At 43.2% G+C, this 21,098-nt stretch overlaps 1 protein-coding gene across 2 annotated transcripts; it reads left to right on the forward strand.

Moving 5' to 3' along the window:
• Window positions 1-621: 621 nt before the first annotated feature.
• On the forward strand, window positions 622-19,598 carry Coq10b (coenzyme Q10B). 2 transcript variants are annotated; one of them, NM_001009671.1, is given in 5 exon segments: window positions 622-751; window positions 6,239-6,388; window positions 8,976-9,168; window positions 11,881-11,982; window positions 18,575-19,598. In NM_001009671.1, coding segments are annotated over 5 exon segments (729 nt in total). In that variant the 5' UTR covers window positions 622-635; the 3' UTR covers window positions 18,743-19,598.
• Window positions 19,599-21,098: the final 1,500 nt, after the last annotated feature.

Genomic DNA, 21,098 nt, shown 5'->3' on the forward strand with positions numbered 1-21,098 from the left:
CACCAAACCAAATCTTGGCCACGTAGGAAGAAAGCAGCTAGAATTGACAGGTCACACTGGACCTGTTCCCTGACTGCGTGATCCGGAGTTGTTCTCTGAACAAGCCCTCAGGGTCAGCACATCAGGTACAGTTTTAGGTCGTCATTACACAGTAAAATCCGCTGGTTTGGCAGCAGCCTCGAGAACACGCTAGGCCAGCACTGGGAGGGGAGAAACGGGGGTGGGGTGGGGGTTGGAGGCAGTTATATAATTAGCCAGCTTCTGGGCTTTCCTTCCCGGGCAGGGCGGCCCTCACAAGCCGAGCCTCGAGACTCGACCCCAAGTAACTCAAGGAAAAAAACCGGACCGTAGGTGAACCCAGGAATACGTCACGAAGATTACATAAGTACGCAGGCGCGGGCATAAGCGGCGTGTCCTGGAGACCCGCGCCCCTCTGATTGGCTGGCCAGAGGTGGCACTGGACGCGTGCGTCAATCTGGCGTCATGGGGTTGGGAGGGACTTAGTGGGAAGAGGCGTGTCCAGTTGCTCAAAAGGCCCGAGGATTGGCTGAGAGGCGCAGTAGCCCTCCCGCCGGGCCGGCCTGAGGGCGGCGCCTCGGGCCGGGGTGCCGGCGTTCGCTACCGGCTTCACAAAGATGATCATGGCAGCTCGGACTAGTCAGAGGACTCTGGCGAGGGTGGCATCGGGATGCCGTCCGAAGTCAACCACAGTGACGGAAGCCCGGGTGCGAGGGTCTGCGCGCAACGTCAGGTAGCGAGTGAAGGTTTTCCGGGCGGCGGGTTCGCGGCGGGCCTACAGCCAGGGCGCTGACCCTAGTCGGCTCCGGAGACCCGGGGCGCGGCGCTCCGCCGGCTGCCCTGCTTGCACCTCATATTTTCAGGGTGCGTCAGCGACGAGGCTGACGTGGGAGCAATGAGAAGCAGCCAGGCCTCCGGCTCCCGCCCTTCCGGTCTCTTAGAGGTGGGCGGCGACCGTCAGGAAAGTTTAACTACGCCCGAGGGCTACGGGCTTCAGAGGCCGTAGGAGTGCGTGTCCTGGCGGTGAACCGCCTGGCAGACACTGTCTCACTTGCTGTGGAGTTCTTTGACCCTGGCCACTCAGCGCTTGCAAAATGAAACGCATCCAACAAAGAGAATCTGTTTTTTTTTTTTTTTTCTCACATCGCTGTAACTTTGAGATCCTGTAACCTTGAAGATGACTCTGCCCTCGGTTTTCCTGGTTGGTCCTTTAGGGAGATTTGAGGGTGGAGATGAATCTAGAGACTGGAAGGATACTGGGTTTTTTTTTTTTTTTTTGGTTCTCTTTTTCGGAGCTGGGGACCGAACCCAGGGCCTTGCGCTTCCTAGGTAAGCGCTCTACCACTGAGCTAAATCCCCAGCCCCTGGAAGGATACTGTTAAGTTTACTATGCAGTTTTCTATTACAAATAATATCGTAATAAATTATCCTCAAAATTTAAAAATCGCTCGGTTTGGTGGCTCACACCTGTAATCTTAGCAGTAGGAGGATCGCAGCGATTCAAAGCCAACCTGAACTACGAAATGAGCCTCTGTCTCAAAACCAAAAAAGCAAATTGATATTTGAAATTAAGCAATATGTATACATTACAGAGGAGAAAGTCCAACTCTTGCTGGGCTTCAGAACATTTCGGTTGAAGGAAGACTTTAAAATATCAGCAAAGAGGCCAGGCCCCATGCTTTGGAGGCCGTCTGGTCTGTGTAGCTAGTTGCTTACAAGGTGAGATCTGTCTCAAAAACAAACTACCAGCCATGCTTCATCTCCAGATCTCACACAGACATGTTGAAACTGAAATTAGATAGTTTATTCTCAAAAAATAGCTTCCAAGCAAGCCATAACCTTATATTACTGATTAAATGTTGCTTTGCTGCTTATGATCCAAGGCTTGTGCTCAGAAAGTCCATACCCAGCCTCAGCCTGGGAAATATCAAGTGACTAGATCTCAAAAAAAAGACAACAAAAATACCCCAAGCTCATTTTATGAGGGGCTGGGATAGAGTCTGGGGCCTTGCCCATTCTATCAAATGAACTAACTACTGATTCAGCCTTCTAGCAATTCTTTGACAACTTCACCCATGTATATAATGAATTTGGGTCTTTCCCCCACCGTGTGTGTGTGTGTGTGTGTGTGTGTGTGTGTGTGTGTGTGGTGTGTGTATGTGTGTTCACCTACTTGAGTTTGTGTACAGTATGCAAACAGGTGCCCATGGAGACCAGGGGGTGTAAAATAATAGAATTACTCTGATCCCCATCTAGCTTCAAATGAATTACACTCAAACTGTGATTTATTAGACTCTATGCAATTACCCCTAATAGGGATTGCCTCTAATCTAATTCTCTGATGCTAGACTTCCTACTTTCCTCAACCATGCTTCCCAAACACTGCTGTTTGAATTTCTGGGTTATTTCTGCTCCAGCAGTCTAGGGAGCATTTTACTCTTACACCTGCCACTGGTCTATCATGTCTTCTCCTCCTCTGTACTCCTTCGCTCTTTTCCTTTCTCCTCCCCTCTCTCCCCTGTGTCCACTCCCAGTCAGGTAACTCAAACTCCACCTTTCCCTATTTTCCCCAGTAATTGGTTGTAGCCATTTTTGTTTAACCAATGGTTTTTAATTGGGGAGTAAGAATTGCCTAGCAAAGGTGGTATACTTGGGAATTAGCTCACCTTCGGGCAACCAGATCTTGGGTACAGAATTAGCATTTGAATATATAGCAGCCGACCAACCCCCAACAAGAGAGTGTTAGGAACCAAAGAGGTGGTTGTGAGCTACCTGGTGTGGGTGCTAGGAACCCAATCTGGGTCCTCTGCAACAGCAGTAAGCAGCACTCTCACTAATGAGCCCCTGAAGGGCCTGGACTTTCATGAACTTTCACACTCTAGGGGAAAGAAAAAAACTTGTCTCATATAAAACTAACTAACTTTTATTCTCCCGAAGTAATTGTTGTCTGTGAGGTGTACTGCTTCCGTCTGCTAACCTAGGCCTAGTCTGGAAGCTTCTAGCCTCTGTACAATCTAATCTAAGCCTAGAATGGTTTCAGCCTCTGAGATTTACTACTGAACAAGCTCACCCTTTTTGGTTCTTTCTGAGCTCTGATTGACAGGTTCAACTCAGCTGTTGTGGCTCAAACTCGTCTCCAAGCTGACTGATTCAATCTGGCTTCTCTCTCAGCCTCTGACTGAGTCAGTCTGCTTGGCCTCACACTAACTGGCAACTGTTCTCATCTTCTGGCTCCTTCTCATTCTCTAGCTAATTCTGTCTTCACCGGTGTCCAGCTTGTTCTCTCTCTGCAGTCTATCTCTGTACAACTCTCCTGGTAAGACTGCTACCTCTCTCCTCCCCCACCCTGCACTGCTCTCTCTTAAGTAGCTTCCCTTTCCTCTCTCTTCCTGTGAGAGTTGGGCATATCTTGTTCTGTCAAGTCTTTGTCTAATTCATCACTTTGTCTGCCACTCAGGTTCACAGTATTATCAAATATCTTGCGATAGTCTCACAGGCTGAATGTTGCAGTAAATTAAGGCCATAACAGGAAGTATTTAGAAAACAGTTAGACAACATGTCCACTTAGCAGCAGTAGCAGTAAGCTCCTTCCTGATTCACAGTACCAGGCTTGAGTTTCTTCCTGTGGAACAGGCCTTCAGGCCAACCAGAAAACAATCCATTACCTGCATAGTAGTCATGCTGAACTTGCAGCAGTGAGCAAATCTTGCCTGGCAAGTTGTTATTGGGTTTTCAGATGGGTAATACTATTAATGACTTGATCCATAGCAACCCTTCTGCACTGTGAAGGTTAGCTTCAGGGGAGAGGAAGCTCCCCACTCAGACTCAGCATGATTTCTCTATCTTTGCAACTGCGTGCTGGTCTGTTCACCTGATGCTATCCTCAGAGATCTGAAAGGGCTCTGGCCTGGCTGGAGTGGCCAAGGAGCTGCACGCTCCAAAGGGGGAGGGGAGAGTTGGATTGAGACCCCTCTTTTTTTCTTCGACTTCTGCCTGGGTGCTCAGCTAGCCAATGAGGTTCAGTGGCTAGGAACCAAGGTGGGGCTACCGTGCAGGAAGTGACCACAGTGGGCCCAGGCAGTTTTCAGCAGCAAAAGCTTCAGGAGAGAACTCTCTTCCCCAAAAGTGACAAAAGCTCTCAGCTGATCCTTGATGGAACAATTCCCACCACTTTATTTCTTCTGGGTAGGGTCTTATGTACATTTTGGGATGGGTTGATGGGGCTTTTTTCTTAATTCCCTCCTCTTGGCCTGTTTTTTTTTTTTTGTTTTTTTGTTTTTTTTTTCCCCGGGAGCTGGGGACCGAACCCAGGGCCTTGCGCTCCCTAGGCAAGCGCTCTACCGCTGAACTAAATCCCCAACCCCTCCTCTGGGCCTGTTATGCTGCTCCTAACTGCTGTTCCTTTTGTTTTGTTTTGTTTTGTTTTGTTTTGTTTTGTTTTGTTTTGTTTTGTTTTGTTTTGTTTTGTTTGGGACAGATTCTCAAGTAGTCCCAGCTGGCTTTAAACTGTCTCTATATTGGATGGCCTTAAGCCTCTGATCCTCCCTAGTGTTGGGAATGCTAGAGTCTGCCCTGAGTTCCGATGTTTGTTGAGACAGGGTCTCCCTCTGGTTTCGGCTTCCTAGAGCTCACTATGTACCCCAGGATGTTGGTCTTTGAGTTTCTGGATATTACTGAGCTCTTTTCCTACCACCTAGAACACCTACTACACTTCCCCATTTATTTGCATTATTTACATTTATTTTCATATTTAAGTATGTTTCTATATTCTGGTGTATTTACATTTTACTATTGAGCTGTAGCCCCAACCCATTTTTATCTTGAGACAGGCTCTCACTAAGTTCTCCAGGCTGGCTTACATTCAAGATACTGCCTTAACATCCTGAGAACTTGAGACTACAGGTCTATACCACTGTGCCCAGTCCTGCTTATTACACATCCACTAAAAAGGGCTTGCAGGAGCACCTTATCTGAAGATTCGATTACATGTGCCCACACCTGATTTTAGCACTTTAAAAAACCGGTCTCGTGTTCCGTATTTGTGTGTATGATGTGTGGTGAGTGTGAGGGTCAGAGGACAGCTTGGTGGAGTTGGCTCTCTCCTTTTGTATTTATGTGGGTTTCAGGGATTGTCATGGTTTTGAGTTAATGCTTTTACCTGCTGAGTTTTCTTGCTGGTCTCTTGACATGTTTTTCATGAATTTTGTGTGTTTGTGTGGGTCCATGTGTGATTGTGAACAGAGGAGTGTAGGTCCTCTCGAGAGTCTTGAAGAGGGTTCAGATCTCCTGGAGGTGTAGAGTTGCTGGTAATTGTGAGCTGCCAGATTTGGGTTCTGAGAACAAGAGCCACCATGTGGTTGCTGGGAATTGAACTCAGGACCTCTGGAAGAGCCGTCAGTGCTCTTAACCATTGAGCTGTCTCTCCAGCCCAGTCCACACTTTTTTAAAGAAAAAAAAGTTTTATTTATGTGCCTGTATCTGTATGTGGATATGAATGCAGGTGCCCTTTGAATTCCTAGCTACAGCATCATCTTTGTAAGGTTCATACTTACTCTGTTCACTGTGATAACTAGTGATTAACAGTCATGCATAGAATAGGAGCCTATGTGTATGTGGACTAAGAGCTTATTAGTGTGTGGACTAATGATTAGTGGAGAGTCTAAAATAGTTACTCAGTAAGCTTGTTAGAAAACCGTGAACAGGAGCATAGATAACATCTGTACATAGACTCATGTCAAACAGCTAGCACTGTGTAACAGGACGTCCTGTAACACAGGCATGCTGGGATAAATGATTCGGGAGCCAAAGGGTCAGCAGTTCTGATGGCTGTCAGATTCTAGATTGGAGACTGAGACCTGGCCTCAGGTCTCATTGGTGTGGAGCAGGAGCCAGGCAAACTCCCAGAACCCACCTGGAAACAACTTGAGTGTATAAGCTGGACTGGATAATATATGGAAAATATACTTAGCAAGCAAGCTTATGGCAATGCATAGAGACTACCTGAAGTCAGGTCTGACATGGTAATGTTTATGCCAGAAGCCTCTAACCACACTGTTGATTTTATTTCTTTATGCTGCTTAGGACATTTATCTTTCTGAATCTTTGCCCTTGCCTTCAGCACTACTCTAAAATGGCACATTTCTGAAATATGATTGCTTATTATAATGCTTGTATAATTTGTTTAGTTTTTACCTAACATGTTTTAAATGTTGTTTTGTAGGTACTTAGCTCCCTGTGGTATACTGATGAACAGAACCCTTGCACCGTGGGCCTCAGTTTTGCCTAAAGAGATCTGTGCAAGAACCTTCTTCAGAATCACTACACCATTAGTAAATAAGCGAAAGGAGTATTCAGAGAGAAGAATTATAGGGTTTGTATATAGTCATTTTATTAAAGCACACTTGTAATTTCTTATAGAGTAGCATGCTGCTTTCTCTCTGGACTATCTTTCTACAGATCACACTGCTAGGTAAGCCTGTCTTTAGCCCTTGCTGTTTTATACATACTGTTGAAAAGGTATAATATTGGGCTGGAAAGATGGTTCAGTGGTTAAGAGCACTGACTGCTCTTCCAGAGGTCCTGAGTTCAATTCCCAGCAACCACATGGTGGCTCACAACCATCTGTAATGGGATCTGATGTCCTCTTTTGGTGTGTCTGAATATAGCTACAGTGTACTCATGTACATTAAACATCTTTTTTTAGTCATTTTTTTTAAAAAGACTAGTAGTATATTAACTGTATAGGATAGATTTGACCTTGACCTTTAAAGGAAATAACTTATGATTTACATTTTTGTTATTCTTTCATGATTATAAAGACTAAATTTGAAGGCTCAAAATCAGTAGAAAGCCAAAATACCCCTTTGTGTGGAGGGTGGTGGGGGTCCCACTCAAGACAGAGTTTCTCTGTGTAGCCCTGGCTGGCCTCACACTCAAATACCTGCCTGCTTGCTTGCCTCCCTAGTGTTGAGATTAAAAGTGTGCACCACCACCACCCTGTTGAAAATACCTTTTTGTAATTATAGTTAAATTACAATTTTGTGGTGAGTTCTATTTTAACTGTGTCTATCATCTATTTACCTACTTGGGTTTTGAGACAGGGTCGTGCTGTGTAGCACTGGCTGGCCTGGTACTTGCTTCTGTACGAAAGCTGGGCTGCACCTCTTGGCAGTGCTCCTACCAGAGCCTCTTGGGTACTACAGCATGTGCCACCATGACCATGCTTTCTTGTCGTTATGAGCAAGAGCAGTAACTATCTGGCTCCCAGTCAGGTTGCCTTTTATCTGTCTTCAGAGAGGTCATTGTCTTAGTTACTGTTTTATTGCTATGAAGAGACACCACAACCAAGGCAACTCTTAAAAAAGAAAGCGTTTAATTGGGGTCTTGCTTACAATTTCAGAGGTTCAGTTCATTTTCATCCTGTCAGGAAGCATGGCATGAGGAATGGCAGACAGTACTGGAGTAGTTGAGAGAGCTTGGGCCTGCCATAGGCTTTTTTTGAAACCTCAAAGCCCACCCCCAGTGACACACTTCCTCCAGGAAGGCCACATGTACACTCATAAGGCACCATACCTCCAAATTGTTCTAATCTTTCTCAAATAGTACCAGTTCTTGATGATTAAGCATTCAAATATATGAGTTTTGGGGGAACACTCTGATTCAAACCATTATAGTCATTCTCCAGCCCTGAATTTTTAATTTGGTTTTGGTATTTTGTATTTTTATGCTGGAGTTTTCTAAATGGTTATTGTTAGTATAAAAAAGGCGTTGATTTTTATGTTTTTAAATAGGCTATATTACTGAACTGCTTTTCTTTTAATGATGTTTATTTTTTACACATGTGTATGTGGGATAGAGGTGCTTGGAGTCTAGAAGAGGGTGCGCTAGAACAGACAGATGTGAGGAGCCTAGCATGAGTGCTAGGAATTAAACTCAGGTTCTCTGTAAGAACAGTAGCACTGTTACCTGCTGAGCCACCTCTCACCCCTGGGTTGATTGTTAGAAATTGACTCTCATCGGCATGTCCCCCTCAGGGGGTTGTTACATATCACATTTTGTGATTCCTAACAGGACTGCTTCTAGATGAGAGTTATGGTTTTCCCTCCTCTTTTTTGCCAGATAATGTGATTATAATAGGTTTTCTTATATGAAATCATCAGTATATCCTTAGACAGTTGCTGTACTGGAGGTTAAACCCAGCGCGTCATGCATGCTAAGCAAGTGCTCCCCCAGCTGAGCTTTGTCCTCAGCTCTTGCTTTGCTTCCTTTTGTTCTGTTTTCTCAGTCTCTAGTAGCCCAGACTGGGCTCAATACTCACTCTGTGACTGGTAACTTTGAGCTCTTGTTCCTTCTGCTTTAATTTCAGTTTCTCTGGTGTAGTGGTATTAAAGGCTTGAACCACCTGCCTTGTTTGTTTGAGACAGAGGCTCCCTATGTAGCTCTGACTGACCTCAAACTCACAGAGATCCTTATGCCTCTGTCTCCTGGGTATAGAGATTAAAGGCTGTGCCACCAAGCCTAGCCCTTGTTCTTTTTCAAATAGGTTAAGTAGGGTCTTTTTGTGTTGCCCAGGTTTGTTCTCCCTGCCTCAGATTCTGGAGTAATTCTTACTATTGGAACTTTTTATGCACCCACACATGGACACACCCCTCTTTGGTGGGGGGATGTCAGAGGGAATGTAGTCTTACTAGCCTAAAGTCGTGAATTTTGTTGCCTCAGTTTCTCCAGAGCTGGGATTATAGGCAAACCATACCATACCCAGTGAAACAAACAATTTTAAAATGTTGACAGTAATTAATCATTTTAAAACTACCGTGAGGTTCGTTGTGACCTCTGCCATATACGTATTTATAGTCATTTTACTTCCTGTGCTGCCATTGCATCATGTCCTTTATTTATGTTTTTTTTAACGCTTGTCTCCTAGAAATGTTGCTAACAGTGTTTGTGGTTCTTTTCAGGTACTCCATGCAGGAAATGTATGATGTAGTATCAGGAATGGAAGATTATAAACATTTTGTTCCTTGGTGTAAAAAGTCAGATATATTATCAAGGAGATCTGGATATTGTAAAACCCGATTAGAAATTGGGTTTCCCCCTGTTTTGGAGCGATACACGTCAATAGTGACCTTGGTAAAACCACATTTGGTAAAGGTAAGTTTTTTGTTTTTTGTTTTGTTTTTTTTTTTTTTTTTCTTTTTTTTTGGAGCTGGGGACTGAACCCAGGGCCTCGCGGTTGCTAGGCAAGCACTCTACCGCTGAGCTAAATCCCCAACCCCAAGGTAAGTTTTTCTTTTGCTGAAGACTACCAGATCACCAGATAGGTCATTGGCCCACAGAAGCGAGAAATGTTTTCATCTTTATACTATTAAAATAAGACGGGGGCTGGAGAGATGGCTCTGTGGTTAAGAGCACTGACTGCTCTCCCAGAGGTCCTGAGTTCAAATCCCAGCAACCACATGGTGGCTCACAACCATCTGTAATGGGATCTGATGCCCTCTTCTGGTGTGTCTGAAGACAGCTATGATGTATATAATAAATAAATAAACCTTTAAAATAAGACGGGTTGGGGATATAGCTCAATGGTAGAGCGCTTGCCTAGCAAGCGCAAGGCCCTGGGTTCGGTCCCCAGCTCCGAAAAAAAGAAAAGAAAAAAAGAAAAAAAAAAAAAAAACCAAGACACAGAAGTACATGCCTGCAGTCCTAACAGTAAAGAGGCTTAAACAAGTGGGTTCTGAATTTGAGGCTAGCCTTGGCTCTAAAGTGAGCCCATCTTTAAAAGAAAGAAAGGAAGGAAGAAAGGAAGGAAGGAAGGAAGGAGAGAAGGAAGGAAGGAAGGAAGGTTAATATGTTTAATATTTTCAGAATATTGCTTTACTGCTGAGGGAGGGGAAATCAGTTTGTTGAATGCACACAATTTAGTTTTGTATAAATTGGAGGAGTCACAGTAAGACAGTGAGAGGTCAAACAAGTGTTAAGAAGGGGAGTGCGAGCAGAGAGATGGCTGGGTGTTATGCTACTCTCTCTGAGGACTTGCTTCAGTTCCCAGCATCCACGTGGTGGCTTGCTCCTGGCTCTAACAGCAATTCCAAGGGTTCCAAAGCTCTGGCTTCTGGGTACTGCATACACTTGGTATAAATACATACATGCAGGCAAAAACATACATGTAATGAATGAATCTTCTTTATCCTCTAAATGTAAAATGTTAACATGATTAGATATCCTGCCAGGTTAACCATGTTACCCTTGTCAGAGGACCGTGTATATGAAGAAAAGTACCCAGCCTTTTTCTTTTTTTTGAGGGCTTCACTATATAGTCTTGAGTTGTCCTAAAATTTATCATAGACCAGGCTGTCCTCAACCTTACAGAGCTTCACCTTCTGTTTTCTGGGTGTTGGGATTAAAGGTGCAAGTTCAAGGCAAGCAGAATTCCTTAGGATAAGACTCATTCTTTTAGATTTTATTTTTTGGTGCTGTGGTCATGCATTCCATCCTTTCCCTTCCCCTTTCCTTTTTCCTTTTTTCTTCTATTTTTATTGTTTTCTTTCATTTTTTTAATGTGCACTGAAAAAAAAAATCAGAAGAGTTAGTCACAGCAAAGAATCATAATCAGACTTTCAGGAAAACTATATGGAGAACTCTGAAATAAGTGAAATTGAAAGGCGTCTACTGGTCTTTTCCGGCCTTTATGGACACCTGAAAGAGTGCACAGGATGCAGGTCACACATTCACAGCCTCACATTCACACAAGGGGCAGGGTGGACGGCTCAGTGGTTAAGTACACTGTGGCTCTTGCAGAGGGCCTTGCTTCCCATTTCTGGCACGTACCTGCTGCTCACAGCCTTCTATAATTGCAGTTTCCGGGGATCTGATGCCCTCCTCTGACCTCTGTGGGTACCAGTCATGCATGCAGTGGACAGACATGCAGGCAGGCAAACAGTTTACCCTATAGATGTGGGCCAGGCGCCTTATAAACAAGTCATCCATTTCAGAGTGATGATATACAGTATGTGTTGTTGTAAAACTTAGGGAAATGTGATACAGTCTTTTACCTTCTCAGGATCACCTGAGTAGCAGAACAGGAATTGTGGATTTTAAAAATCATTCCCAGGGTTGTGGGATTGCTCAGGTGGTTAAGCACTCACTCTGCAAGTGTAAGGTCTGAGTTCAGATCTCCAGTTCACTGAGAAGACTGGCAGTGGTGACATGGGTGGGAACTCCAGGGCTGGAGGGCAGGGATGGGGATCTCTTAAGATTATCTGTCAGCCAGCTTAGCCAAATTGACGAATCCCAGGTTCAGTGAGAGACTGTTTCAGTTTCAAGTTGCTGTGGCCAAACATCTGACATGAAGCAGTTTGAGGGAGGAGGGGTTTCTATGGCTTATAGTTGAAGTGAGCCCTTCCTTTCCTAAGGTAGAGAAAACATGGCAGCTGGTGACGTCATAGCAGCAGAAGCTTAGGCTCACTGCACTGCCTCTACAGTCCAGAATCAGGGAGCAGTGAATGCTGCTGCCTCATTTTCTCCTTTCTACAAGTCCAGGACCCTGGTTCTGGGAAGCATGCTGCCCCATTAACCTAATCTAGACAATTCTTTATAGATCTGCCCAGAGATTGTCTCCAATGTGGTCCTACATCACAGAGACTCTCAAAAAAGATGGATAGCGACTGAGAAAGACAGCTTCTGTCAACATGAGCAATTACGTCCCCGCACACTAAGTAGCACAGTGGGTGAACACATGCAAGAGAAAGCAGTTGGCAGTCTTGTGGCTCCTAGACATCTTTTTTCTTGAACTTAATGCTGATTAATAGTAGATTCTTGCTCGTATTAAAGGTATTTAACTCGTTTTCTTCTTTCCATCCATTCTAGGCCTCTTGTACTGATGGGAAACTTTTCAATCATCTGGAGACTGTTTGGCGATTCAGCCCAGGTCTTCCTGGCTATCCAAGAACATGTACCTTGGATTTTTCAGTAAGTCTATTGTACAGCCCTTGTTTATGTGTGTGTGCCACAGCACACAGGTCAGGGGTCGGGGTCTGTTTTGTCTATCATATGTGTCCTTGGTGCTAAGTGCCACTGAGCCATCTTGCCAGCCCCAGTTTATGCATTTTTTGAGGCAGGGTTTTGCTTGTAGCATGGGCTAGAATGCAGTTTACTGCATCGCTTGAACTGGCCTCAACCTCACTGTCATCCTTTAATCTCTTACATGCTAGGCTTATAGCACATACAGACCACACAGCTAATAATACCCATTTTGGTGTGGGGGTTGTTTTGGTTTTGTCTTTTGTGTTTCTAGACAGTGTCTCACTCACTATGTAGCTCTGGCTGTCCTAGAACTCACTCTGTAAACCAGACTGGCCTTGAACTCAGAGATTCACCTTCCTCTGCCTCCTAAGTACTAGGTAAAGTATTGCACCACCACACCCAGCTTAATACACACTTTTAAAACCCAGAAGCTAGAATTATCTTCTGCATAGAGAGATTATACGGTTTAAAAACATCTTACATTTTTGAGTAATGAATAGTTTGTTTTCTTTTTTTAAATATTTTTTAAGAATTATTTATTATTTTACGTATGTGAGTACATTGTCGCTGTCCTCAGACCCACCAAAAGAAGGCATCAGATCCCAATACAGATGTTTGTGAGCCTCCATGTGGTTGCTGGGAATTGAACTCAGGACCTCTGGAAGAGTAGCCAGTGCTTTTTTTTTTTTTTTTTTTAATTAACTTGAGTATTTCTTATATACATTTCGAGTGTTATACCCTTTCCCGGTATATCCGGGCAAACATCCCCCTCCCCCCTCCCCTTCCTTATGGGTGTTCCCCTCCCAACCCTCCCCCCATTGCCGCCCTCCCCCCACCAGTCTAGTTCACTGGGGGTTTAGTCTTAGCAGGACCCAGGGCTTCCCCTTCCACTGGTGCTCTTACTAGGATATTCAATGCTACCTATGAGGTCAGAGTCCAGGGTCAGTCCATGTATAGTCTTTAGGTAGTGGCTTAGTCCCTGGAAGCTCTGGTTGCTTGGCATTGTTGTACATATGGGGTCTCGAGCCCCTTCAAGCTCTTCCAGTTCTTTCTCTGATTCCTTCAACGGGGGTCCTATTCTCAGTTCAGTGGTTTGCTGCTGGCATTCGCCTCTGTATTTGCTGTATTCTGGCTGTGTCTCTCAGGAGCGATCTACATCCGGCTCCTGTCGGCCTGCACTTCTTTGCTTCATCCATCTTGTCTAATTGGGTGGCTGTATATGTATGGGCCACATGTGGGGCAGGCTCTGAATGGGTGTTCCTTCAGTCTCTGTTTTAATCTTTGCCTCTCTCTTCCCTGCCAAGGGTATTCTTGTTCCCCTTTTAAAGAAGGAGTGAAGCATTCACATTTTGATCATCCGTCTTGAGTTTCATTTGTTCTAGGCATCTAGGGTAATTCAAGCATTTGGGCTAATAGCCACTTATCAATGAGTGCATACCATGTATGTCTTTCTGTGATTGGGTTAGCTCACTCAGGATGATGTTTTCCAGTTCCAACCATTTGCCTACGAATTTCATAAAGTCGTTGTTTTTGATAGCTGAGTAATATTCCATTGTGTAGATGTACCACATTTTCTGTATCCATTCCTCTGTTGAAGGGCATCTGGGTTCTTTCCAGCTTCTGGCTATTATAAATAAGGCTGCGATGAACATAGTGGAGCACGTGTCTTTTTTTATATGTTGGGGCATCTTTTGGGTATATGCCCAAGAGAGGGATAGCTGGATCCTCAGGCAGTTCAATGTCCAATTTTCTGAGGATCCTCCAGACTGATTTCCAGAATGGTTGTACCAGTTTGCAATCCCACCAACAATGGAGGAGTGCTCCTCTTTCTCCACATCCTCGCCAGCATCTGTTGTCCCCTGAGTTTTTGATCTTAGCCATTCTCACTGGTGTGAGGTGAAATCTCAGGGTTGTTTTGATTTGCATTTCCCTTATGACTAAAGATGTTGAACATTTCTTTAGGTGTTTCTCAGCCATTCGGCATTCCTCAGCTGTGAATTCTTTGTTTAGCTCTGAACCCCATTTTTTAATAGGGTTATTTGTTTCCCTGCGGTCTAACTTCTTGAGTTCTTTGTATATTTTGGATATAAGGCCTCTATCTGTTGTAGGATTGGTAAAGATCTTTTCCCAATCTGTTGGTTGCCGTTTTGTCCTAACCACAGTGTCCTTTGCCTTACAGAAGCTTTGCAGTTTTATAAGATCCCATTTGTCGATTCTTGATCTTAGAGCGTAAGCCATTGGTGTTTTGTTCAGGAAATTTTTTCCAGTGCCCATGTGTTCCAGATGCTTCCCTAGTTTTTCTTCTATTAGTTTGAGTGTGTCTGGTTTGATGTGGAGGTCCTTGATCCACTTGGACTTAAGCTTTGTACAGGGTGATAAGCATGGATCAATCTGCATTCTTCTACATGTTGACCTCCAGTTGAACCAGCACCATTTGCTGAAAATGCTATCTTTTTTCCATTGGATGGTTTTGGCTCCTTTGTCAAAAATCAAGTGACCATAGGTGTGTGGGTTCATTTCTGGGTCTTCAATTCTATTCCATTGGTCTATCTGTCTGTCTCTGTACCAATACCATGCAGTTTTTATCACTATTGCTCTGTAATACTGCTTGAGTTCAGGGATAGTGATTCCCCCTGAAGTCCTTTTATTGTTGAGGATAGCTTTAGCTATCCTGGGTTTTTTGTTATTCCAGATGAATTTGCAAATTGTTCTGTCTAACTCTTTGAAGAATTGGATTGGTATTTTGATGGGGATTGCATTGAATCTGTAGAATGCTTTTGGTAAAATGGCCATTTTTACTATATTAATCTTGCCAATCCATGAGCATGGGAGATCTTTCCATCTTCTGAGGTCTTCTTCAATTTCCTTCTTCAGTGTCTTGAAGTTCTTATTGTACAGATCTTTTACTTGCTTTGTTAAAGTCACACCGAGGTACTTTATATTATTTGGGTCTATTATGAAGGGTGTCGTTTCCCTAATTTCTTTCTCGGCTTGTTTCTCTTTTGTATAGAGGAAGGCAACTGATTTATTTGAGTTAATTTTATACCCAGCCACTTTGCTGAAGTTGTTTATCAGCTTTAATAGTTCTCTGGTGGAACTTTTGGGATCACTTAAATATACTATCATATCATCTGCAAACAGTGATATTTTGACTTCTTCTTTTCCGATCTGTATCCCCTTGACCTCCTTTTGTTGTCTGATTGCTCTGGCTAGAACTTCAAGAACTATATTGAATAAGTAGGGAGAGAGTGGGCAGCCTTGTCTAGTCCCTGATTTTAGTGGGATTGCTTCGAGTTTCTCTCCATTTAGTTTAATGTTAGCAACTGGTTTGCTGTATATGTAGCCAGTGCTCTTAACCGCTGCGTGATCTCTCCAGCCCTGAATACTGTTTTCTACATGAATACTTAATGAACAAATCATTTAATTGTTTTTTGGAGACAAGGCCTCATGTAGCCCAGGCAGGCCTCAAATTTAGTATGTAGCTCAGGCTGCCCTTGGACTTCTGTGATCCACTTGCTTGCATTACAAGAGCATTAGGCCCACAGGCATGCACCACCATGCCTGGTTGTTTTTATGTGGTAATGGGATTAAATTGGGCTACTTGCTAGGTCATGCTAGATCAGCACTCTATACATACATATCAGCCCCAAACACTCCTATTTTCTACAATACTATTCATTCTCTTCTGTGTTTTATACATTTTACAAATCCCTACATTATAAAACATATGCTAGACTGGGAGTGTAGCTCAGCGGGGAGTGTCTGTTTAGGATGCCTCAGGCTCTGGACTTAATCTTTCCTTCTCTTTTTTTTTTTTTTTTCTTTTTTTTTTTCTTTTTTCTTTTTTTTTTTCCGGAGTTGGGGACCGAACCCAGGGCCTTGCGCTCGCTAGGCAAGCGCTCTACCGCTGAGCTAAATCCCCAACCCCTTTCCTTCTCTTTTTAATGTCTTAACTTTTTTTTAATGCTTTGTTAGCAGGATGAAATGAATTGCCCACATAATTTTCACAAAATAAGTTGTAAACCTCATCTTATCCCCTGAATACAGTTTGTTTGCAAGCTTTTAGGTGTATGTGTATGTCCAGATGGTTTTCTTTGAAGAAGTTCCACGGATGTTTTTATACCGTGATTCTAATGTATTTTGATGGTATGGAACTAAAGTAACTATTACCAGTGATATCGAGAGCACATGGAATTTTAGGGCTCCTTTCACTGTGAGTCTTGGAGCCCAGTGCAAGTGTTCCACTTTAGGGATGTATCTGAAGTGCCAATGTATTTGTAAAGTAGGGGAAATTTGGGTCACCATTAAAAGGACTGGCCACTGTTGCTAAGTCTTATCAATGGTTTTCAATGCAGGAAGTCCTAGTCATGTTTTTCAGGATGGCCTGATTAGTGACTCAGTATATTTTTTATATCTAACACACTGAGGCAGTATGGATTCTCAAGTGGAAAAGCCATTAACTACACAGTATGCTCCTGTGAGTGTTTCAGACCCTCTTATGCTTTGAGCTTTCTGCCAACCGCAAAAGCTACAGAGCTTTTTCTTAACGATAAAATGAAGAGAAGTGAATTTATTGAAAAACAAGCAAAACCAAACATAATTTCACTATCTATTCAATACTAAGGACATTTAAACTTTTTAAAAGTCTAAAATTAGCTTCAGAGTAAATCTATGTATTTCATATTAGATGCAGAAATAATATTGAAAGGAAAACATGATTTTTATTTTGGAGACTCTTGTCAGGTGTGATGGCGCGTGCCTTTAATGCCAAAACTGAGAGTGCAAAGGCAGGCGATCTCTACGGGTTCAGGCCCAGCCTGGTCTACATAGCAAGTGAGTTCCAGGCCAGCCAAAACTACATAATGAGACCATATATCATAAAAATAAATAATCTAGAGTCTCCTAATTGTCTTGCTCATTTCACTTGCGCTTGCTAGGTGCTCATTTCACTTTTTTTTTTTTTTTTTTGGTTCTTTTTTTCGGAGCTGGGGACCGAACCCAGGGCCTTGCGCTTCCTAGGTAAGCGCTCTACCACTGAGCTAAATCCCCAGCCCGCTCATTTCACTTTTGCTGTTGTAAATGCAAAGCCATTTCTAACCGGTTTCCCAAGAGGAAATGAATTTTCTCTGTATTTGTGATTCAGGTCTTAAATTTCTAAGAAATGTTAGTAATTTAGAGAAAATGGAATATTCTTTTTTTCAGCTCTTGAACTACTTCCATTAAAAAGTTAAGAACCAGGGTATGCCTATAATTTGTGCAGTATTGTGGCTGAGGCAGAAGGATCACAAGCTGGAAGCCAATTCAAGCTGTGCAGTTAAACCCTGTCTCAGAAAAACAAAACAATATAGCACATAAAGCCTTGGGTTTACTCTAAAAGTTGAAATTAATAGGACAATTGGAAATGTAAACATCTGGATAGTTTAAATTATAGCATTATTACCTAGGAGCTGATAATTTTCTGATTTTGAAAATTGTATGGCTATACGGTTATAAGACAAATAGGAAATTTTGGGGTGATGAGTATATGAAAATCCTTTATATTGTTTCTGGTATTTTTTATTTTATTACATTTTCATTTATTGCACATGTAAAGGTCAGAGGACAGCTTGAGGGAGTCGATTGTGTCCTGATATGTGGGTCCTAAGGCTGAACTGAGGTCCTCAGCCTTGGCGACAGCTGCTTTTGACCCACTGACCCGCTCAGCATCACAAGAAAGTAATGCAGCCAGACGTGGTTGCACACACTTTGAATCCCAGCTCTCAGGAGGCAGAGGCAGGCAGGTTTCTGTGGTCCAGGTTAGCCTGGTCCACAGAGGGAGTTCCAGGGCAGCCAAGGCTAACCAGTGAAGCCCTGTCTCTCACACACAAACAAAATTAAAGAATAAGAAGCCATAGCTAGTGGTGTAGGCCCCTAATCCCAACTACTGGGGAAGTAAGGCAAGGAGGAGTTCAGTGGGTGCACTCAGTGACTTTGAGCCTAGCTTAGACAACTTAGTAAGATCCTGTCTCAAAATAGAAGATGTGAGAGCTTGCCCAGTGTGTGAGACGTCCCAGTATCAAGTCCTAGAACCAGGAAGAAAAGAATAAAGTAGAGGACTCTGAGTGTGGCTCATGGGAACACTAGGTTTGGTGCCAGCACTGCAGTCCCTTCGTCAAAGGAACTTAAAGTATCTTACTGTGCAAGGACGGTAGGTTACAATACTACTGTTTAAAGCTGTAACGCTTCGGCTCCCTGCTCTGTTGGTGGCATGCATATGCCTCACAGGCAGTATCAACTGTTCCTTGGACCCAGGGTTTTGTGTGTGTTGGACAGGCGCTTTGCCACTGAGCTACATCGCCAGATGTTCAGGCCCTAGCCAAGGCAGGCCTTGAACTTGGATCAACAAGAAACTGAACTTACAGTCCTGAGGCACCAGGCTAGCCTGGAACTCACTGTGTATACTAGGCTAGTTGTAAATTCCCAGTACTCAGGCCTCAGCCTCCTTGGATGCTAGGATGACTAGCAAACGTGTAAAACAATTTTTAACTTTTTCCTGCAGATTTCTTTTGAATTCCGCTCCCTTCTGCACTCTCAGCTCGCTACACTGTTCTTTGATGAAGTTGTGAAACAAATGGTAGCGGCCTTTGAAAGAAGAGCTTGTAAACTGTATGGTCCAGAGACAAACATTCCTCGGGAATTAATGCTTCATGAAATTCACCACACCTGAGAGGAAAACGAGAGCTGCCTCCATCCATCTTGACTAGTTTGTTCACTTTTAAGAAGCCATTTCACCAGCTATTGAGAAGTCAGACAGCATTTGTTAAACCTGCCTTGACTCCAAGCCTGCTCCATTGAAAATTTATACATTGAATATGGACTCACTTGTACATAGAATCATTTCTTCAATCAAGTGTAACTCTAAGTAACGTGTACATTTGCAGGCTCTGCCTGCCTTTGTAATAATGGATGTCATCACTGTTGCTAGGATACCACATTCCTCATTTGAGTGCACAGATGAACAAGTCTTTTAATTCTCACCTTACATGAAAGGTTAGCTGAGATACAATGTCTGTTATATTAACCATATCATGTCTAAGTTATTAGGTTGAATATTTGTAACTTATTGTTATTAGGCATGTCATACAGTTTAGGGTATTCGAGTAATCATATTTAACATTAAAACTCAGATTTAAAGTACTGCCAATGAGGTCTTAGCACTTTGGGTATTTTAAATTGTTCTTATGGGTCGCAGGAGATAGTTCAGTGTTGTTGGGAAGTTGTTTGCCAGATGTACTGAGTGGGGTTTTTGTTTTGTTTGTTTTTGCTTTTTGTTTTATTTGGTGAGTGGTCCAGAGCTCTGAGCTACTTTTCTAGACATTTGAAACTTCCTCCCAGGTGCTTTGCACTCTTTGCTGATTGCATCCAACCTTTTGTGTCCCATGTCTGCAGCACACGCAGGCCATTCCTATTTATTGTGCATAGTCACTTTCAATAATAGTCTGAACTGATATTTTTTTAAAAAACAAATCCATGTAAGGGCTGAAGTCATGACTTAATAAAGTTAAATTGTTTATTTTTGTATAGTGACTTTAGTTATTTAAATCTTTTGGGTTTCGTTTGGTTTTTCAAGATAAGGTCTCTCTGTGTAATATCCCTGTCTGCCCTGGAACTCACTCTGTACACCAGTCTGGCCTCAAACTCAGAGATCCTCCTGCCTCTGCCTCTCGAGTGCTGGGATTAAAAGCACTGCCATCATCACCACTACTGACTGTTATTTAAATTATCTCTGCATGTGCAAGGCCCTTTGTTCGGTGCCCAGCTCCAAAAAAAAAAAAAAAGAAAAGAAATTATCTCTGTATTGTTTTAATGTGTATTTGGATAGATGGCCTAGTTTGCTTTCCTGTTACCAATGAGCAAAAGCACTTGTGAGGAATGTGTTTATTTCAGTTTACAGCTTACCATTTATCACAGAGGGAAGCCAGGGCAGGAGCTAAAGGCAGGAACTAAAGCAGAGAGCGAGAAAATGGCTTCCTGGCTTTCCCCAGCTTGTGTTCAGTTAGCTGCTCACACACTGCAGACCCAGCTGTTCAGGGATGGCATAGCCCACAGGCGCTTGGCCCTTCTTCATCAATTAGCAGTCAGGAAGTCTCACAGACAATACCCCAAGGCCAGTCAGAGGACAGCAATTCTTCCATTGATACTCCCTCATCCCGGGTGACTAGGTGTGTGTGAAGGTTGCAGCAGCTGTAACAACAGACACAGAACTATAGAATTTCATGCCTTATAAATACTTTCGTGGGTGCAATATTCATCCTTGATTTGATCCTCAGCACTGCCAGAACAAGGGGAAAAATATCACAAAGACAGAAATCTGAACTAAACTCATTCTTTACTCAGTATCCTCTCCCTTCCTCTACAACCAAATCACCTCTTCACACTAAACTTCTAGTCACGGTGCTTTCGGCTTTAATTGGTGCTTGTGTGGATTTGCTCCATAGTCTCAGCACTGGCTCTATGGTTTTGAGGAGCTCACACTTTACATGGGCTTTAGTTGTGCTTTTAACAAGTGAAACAGGATCTTCCCACTTGCAGGTAAGGCACACACAGCCAGAGCAATGTGGGATGCGTGTAATTGTGTATCTTGCATTTGATTTGGGTTCTGGTATTTGACTCAGTGTTACTGGGGTGTCTGGAACTCCCTATGTAGCACAGAAGATGCTCTCATTACTGAGGCTCTTGGCCAGCTTCCCAAATGCTAAAATTGTAACTTTGAGCTACCATACCTGTTTGGGTTCTTTTTTGTTGTTACTGCTTTTTTTTTTTTTTTTTTTGCATGTGTATGTGTGTTTAGATACATGTGTGCATATGGTGGTTTGTAGTTGACATTGGGTGTCTTCCTTGATGGCTCTTTATGTTATTGTAGCAATCTCTTGCTGAAGAACCTGGAGCTCACTGATTCCAGCTAGTAGAGCTATATGGAACGCCTTGGGATACCTGTCCCTGCCTCTCAAGTGCTGGGATCCCAGATGTTGCCATCTCTGTCTGACGTTTTATATGGATGCTAGAGATCCAAAAACCACTGG

Source organism: Rattus norvegicus, chromosome 9 (assembly GCF_021556685.1).
Source record: "Rattus norvegicus strain SHRSP/BbbUtx chromosome 9, alternate assembly SHRSP_T2T, whole genome shotgun sequence".
NCBI lineage: Eukaryota > Metazoa > Chordata > Mammalia > Rodentia > Muridae > Rattus > Rattus norvegicus.

What these genes read in the sequence shown, in the direction of transcription:
- Coq10b (XM_087565281.1), top strand. Translation starts at nt 6,264, where the DNA reads ATGAACAGAACCCTTGCACCGTGGGCCTCAGTTTTGCCTAAAGAGATC. An exon ending in TCAGAGAGAAGAATTATAGG is followed by an intron (nt 6,389 to 8,975) that starts GTTTGTATATAG and finishes GGTTCTTTTCAG; the next exon opens with GTACTCCATGCAGGAAATGT. An exon ending in CATGTACCTTGGATTTTTCA is followed by an intron (nt 11,983 to 18,574) that starts GTAAGTCTATTG and finishes TTTTTCCTGCAG; the next exon opens with ATTTCTTTTGAATTCCGCTC.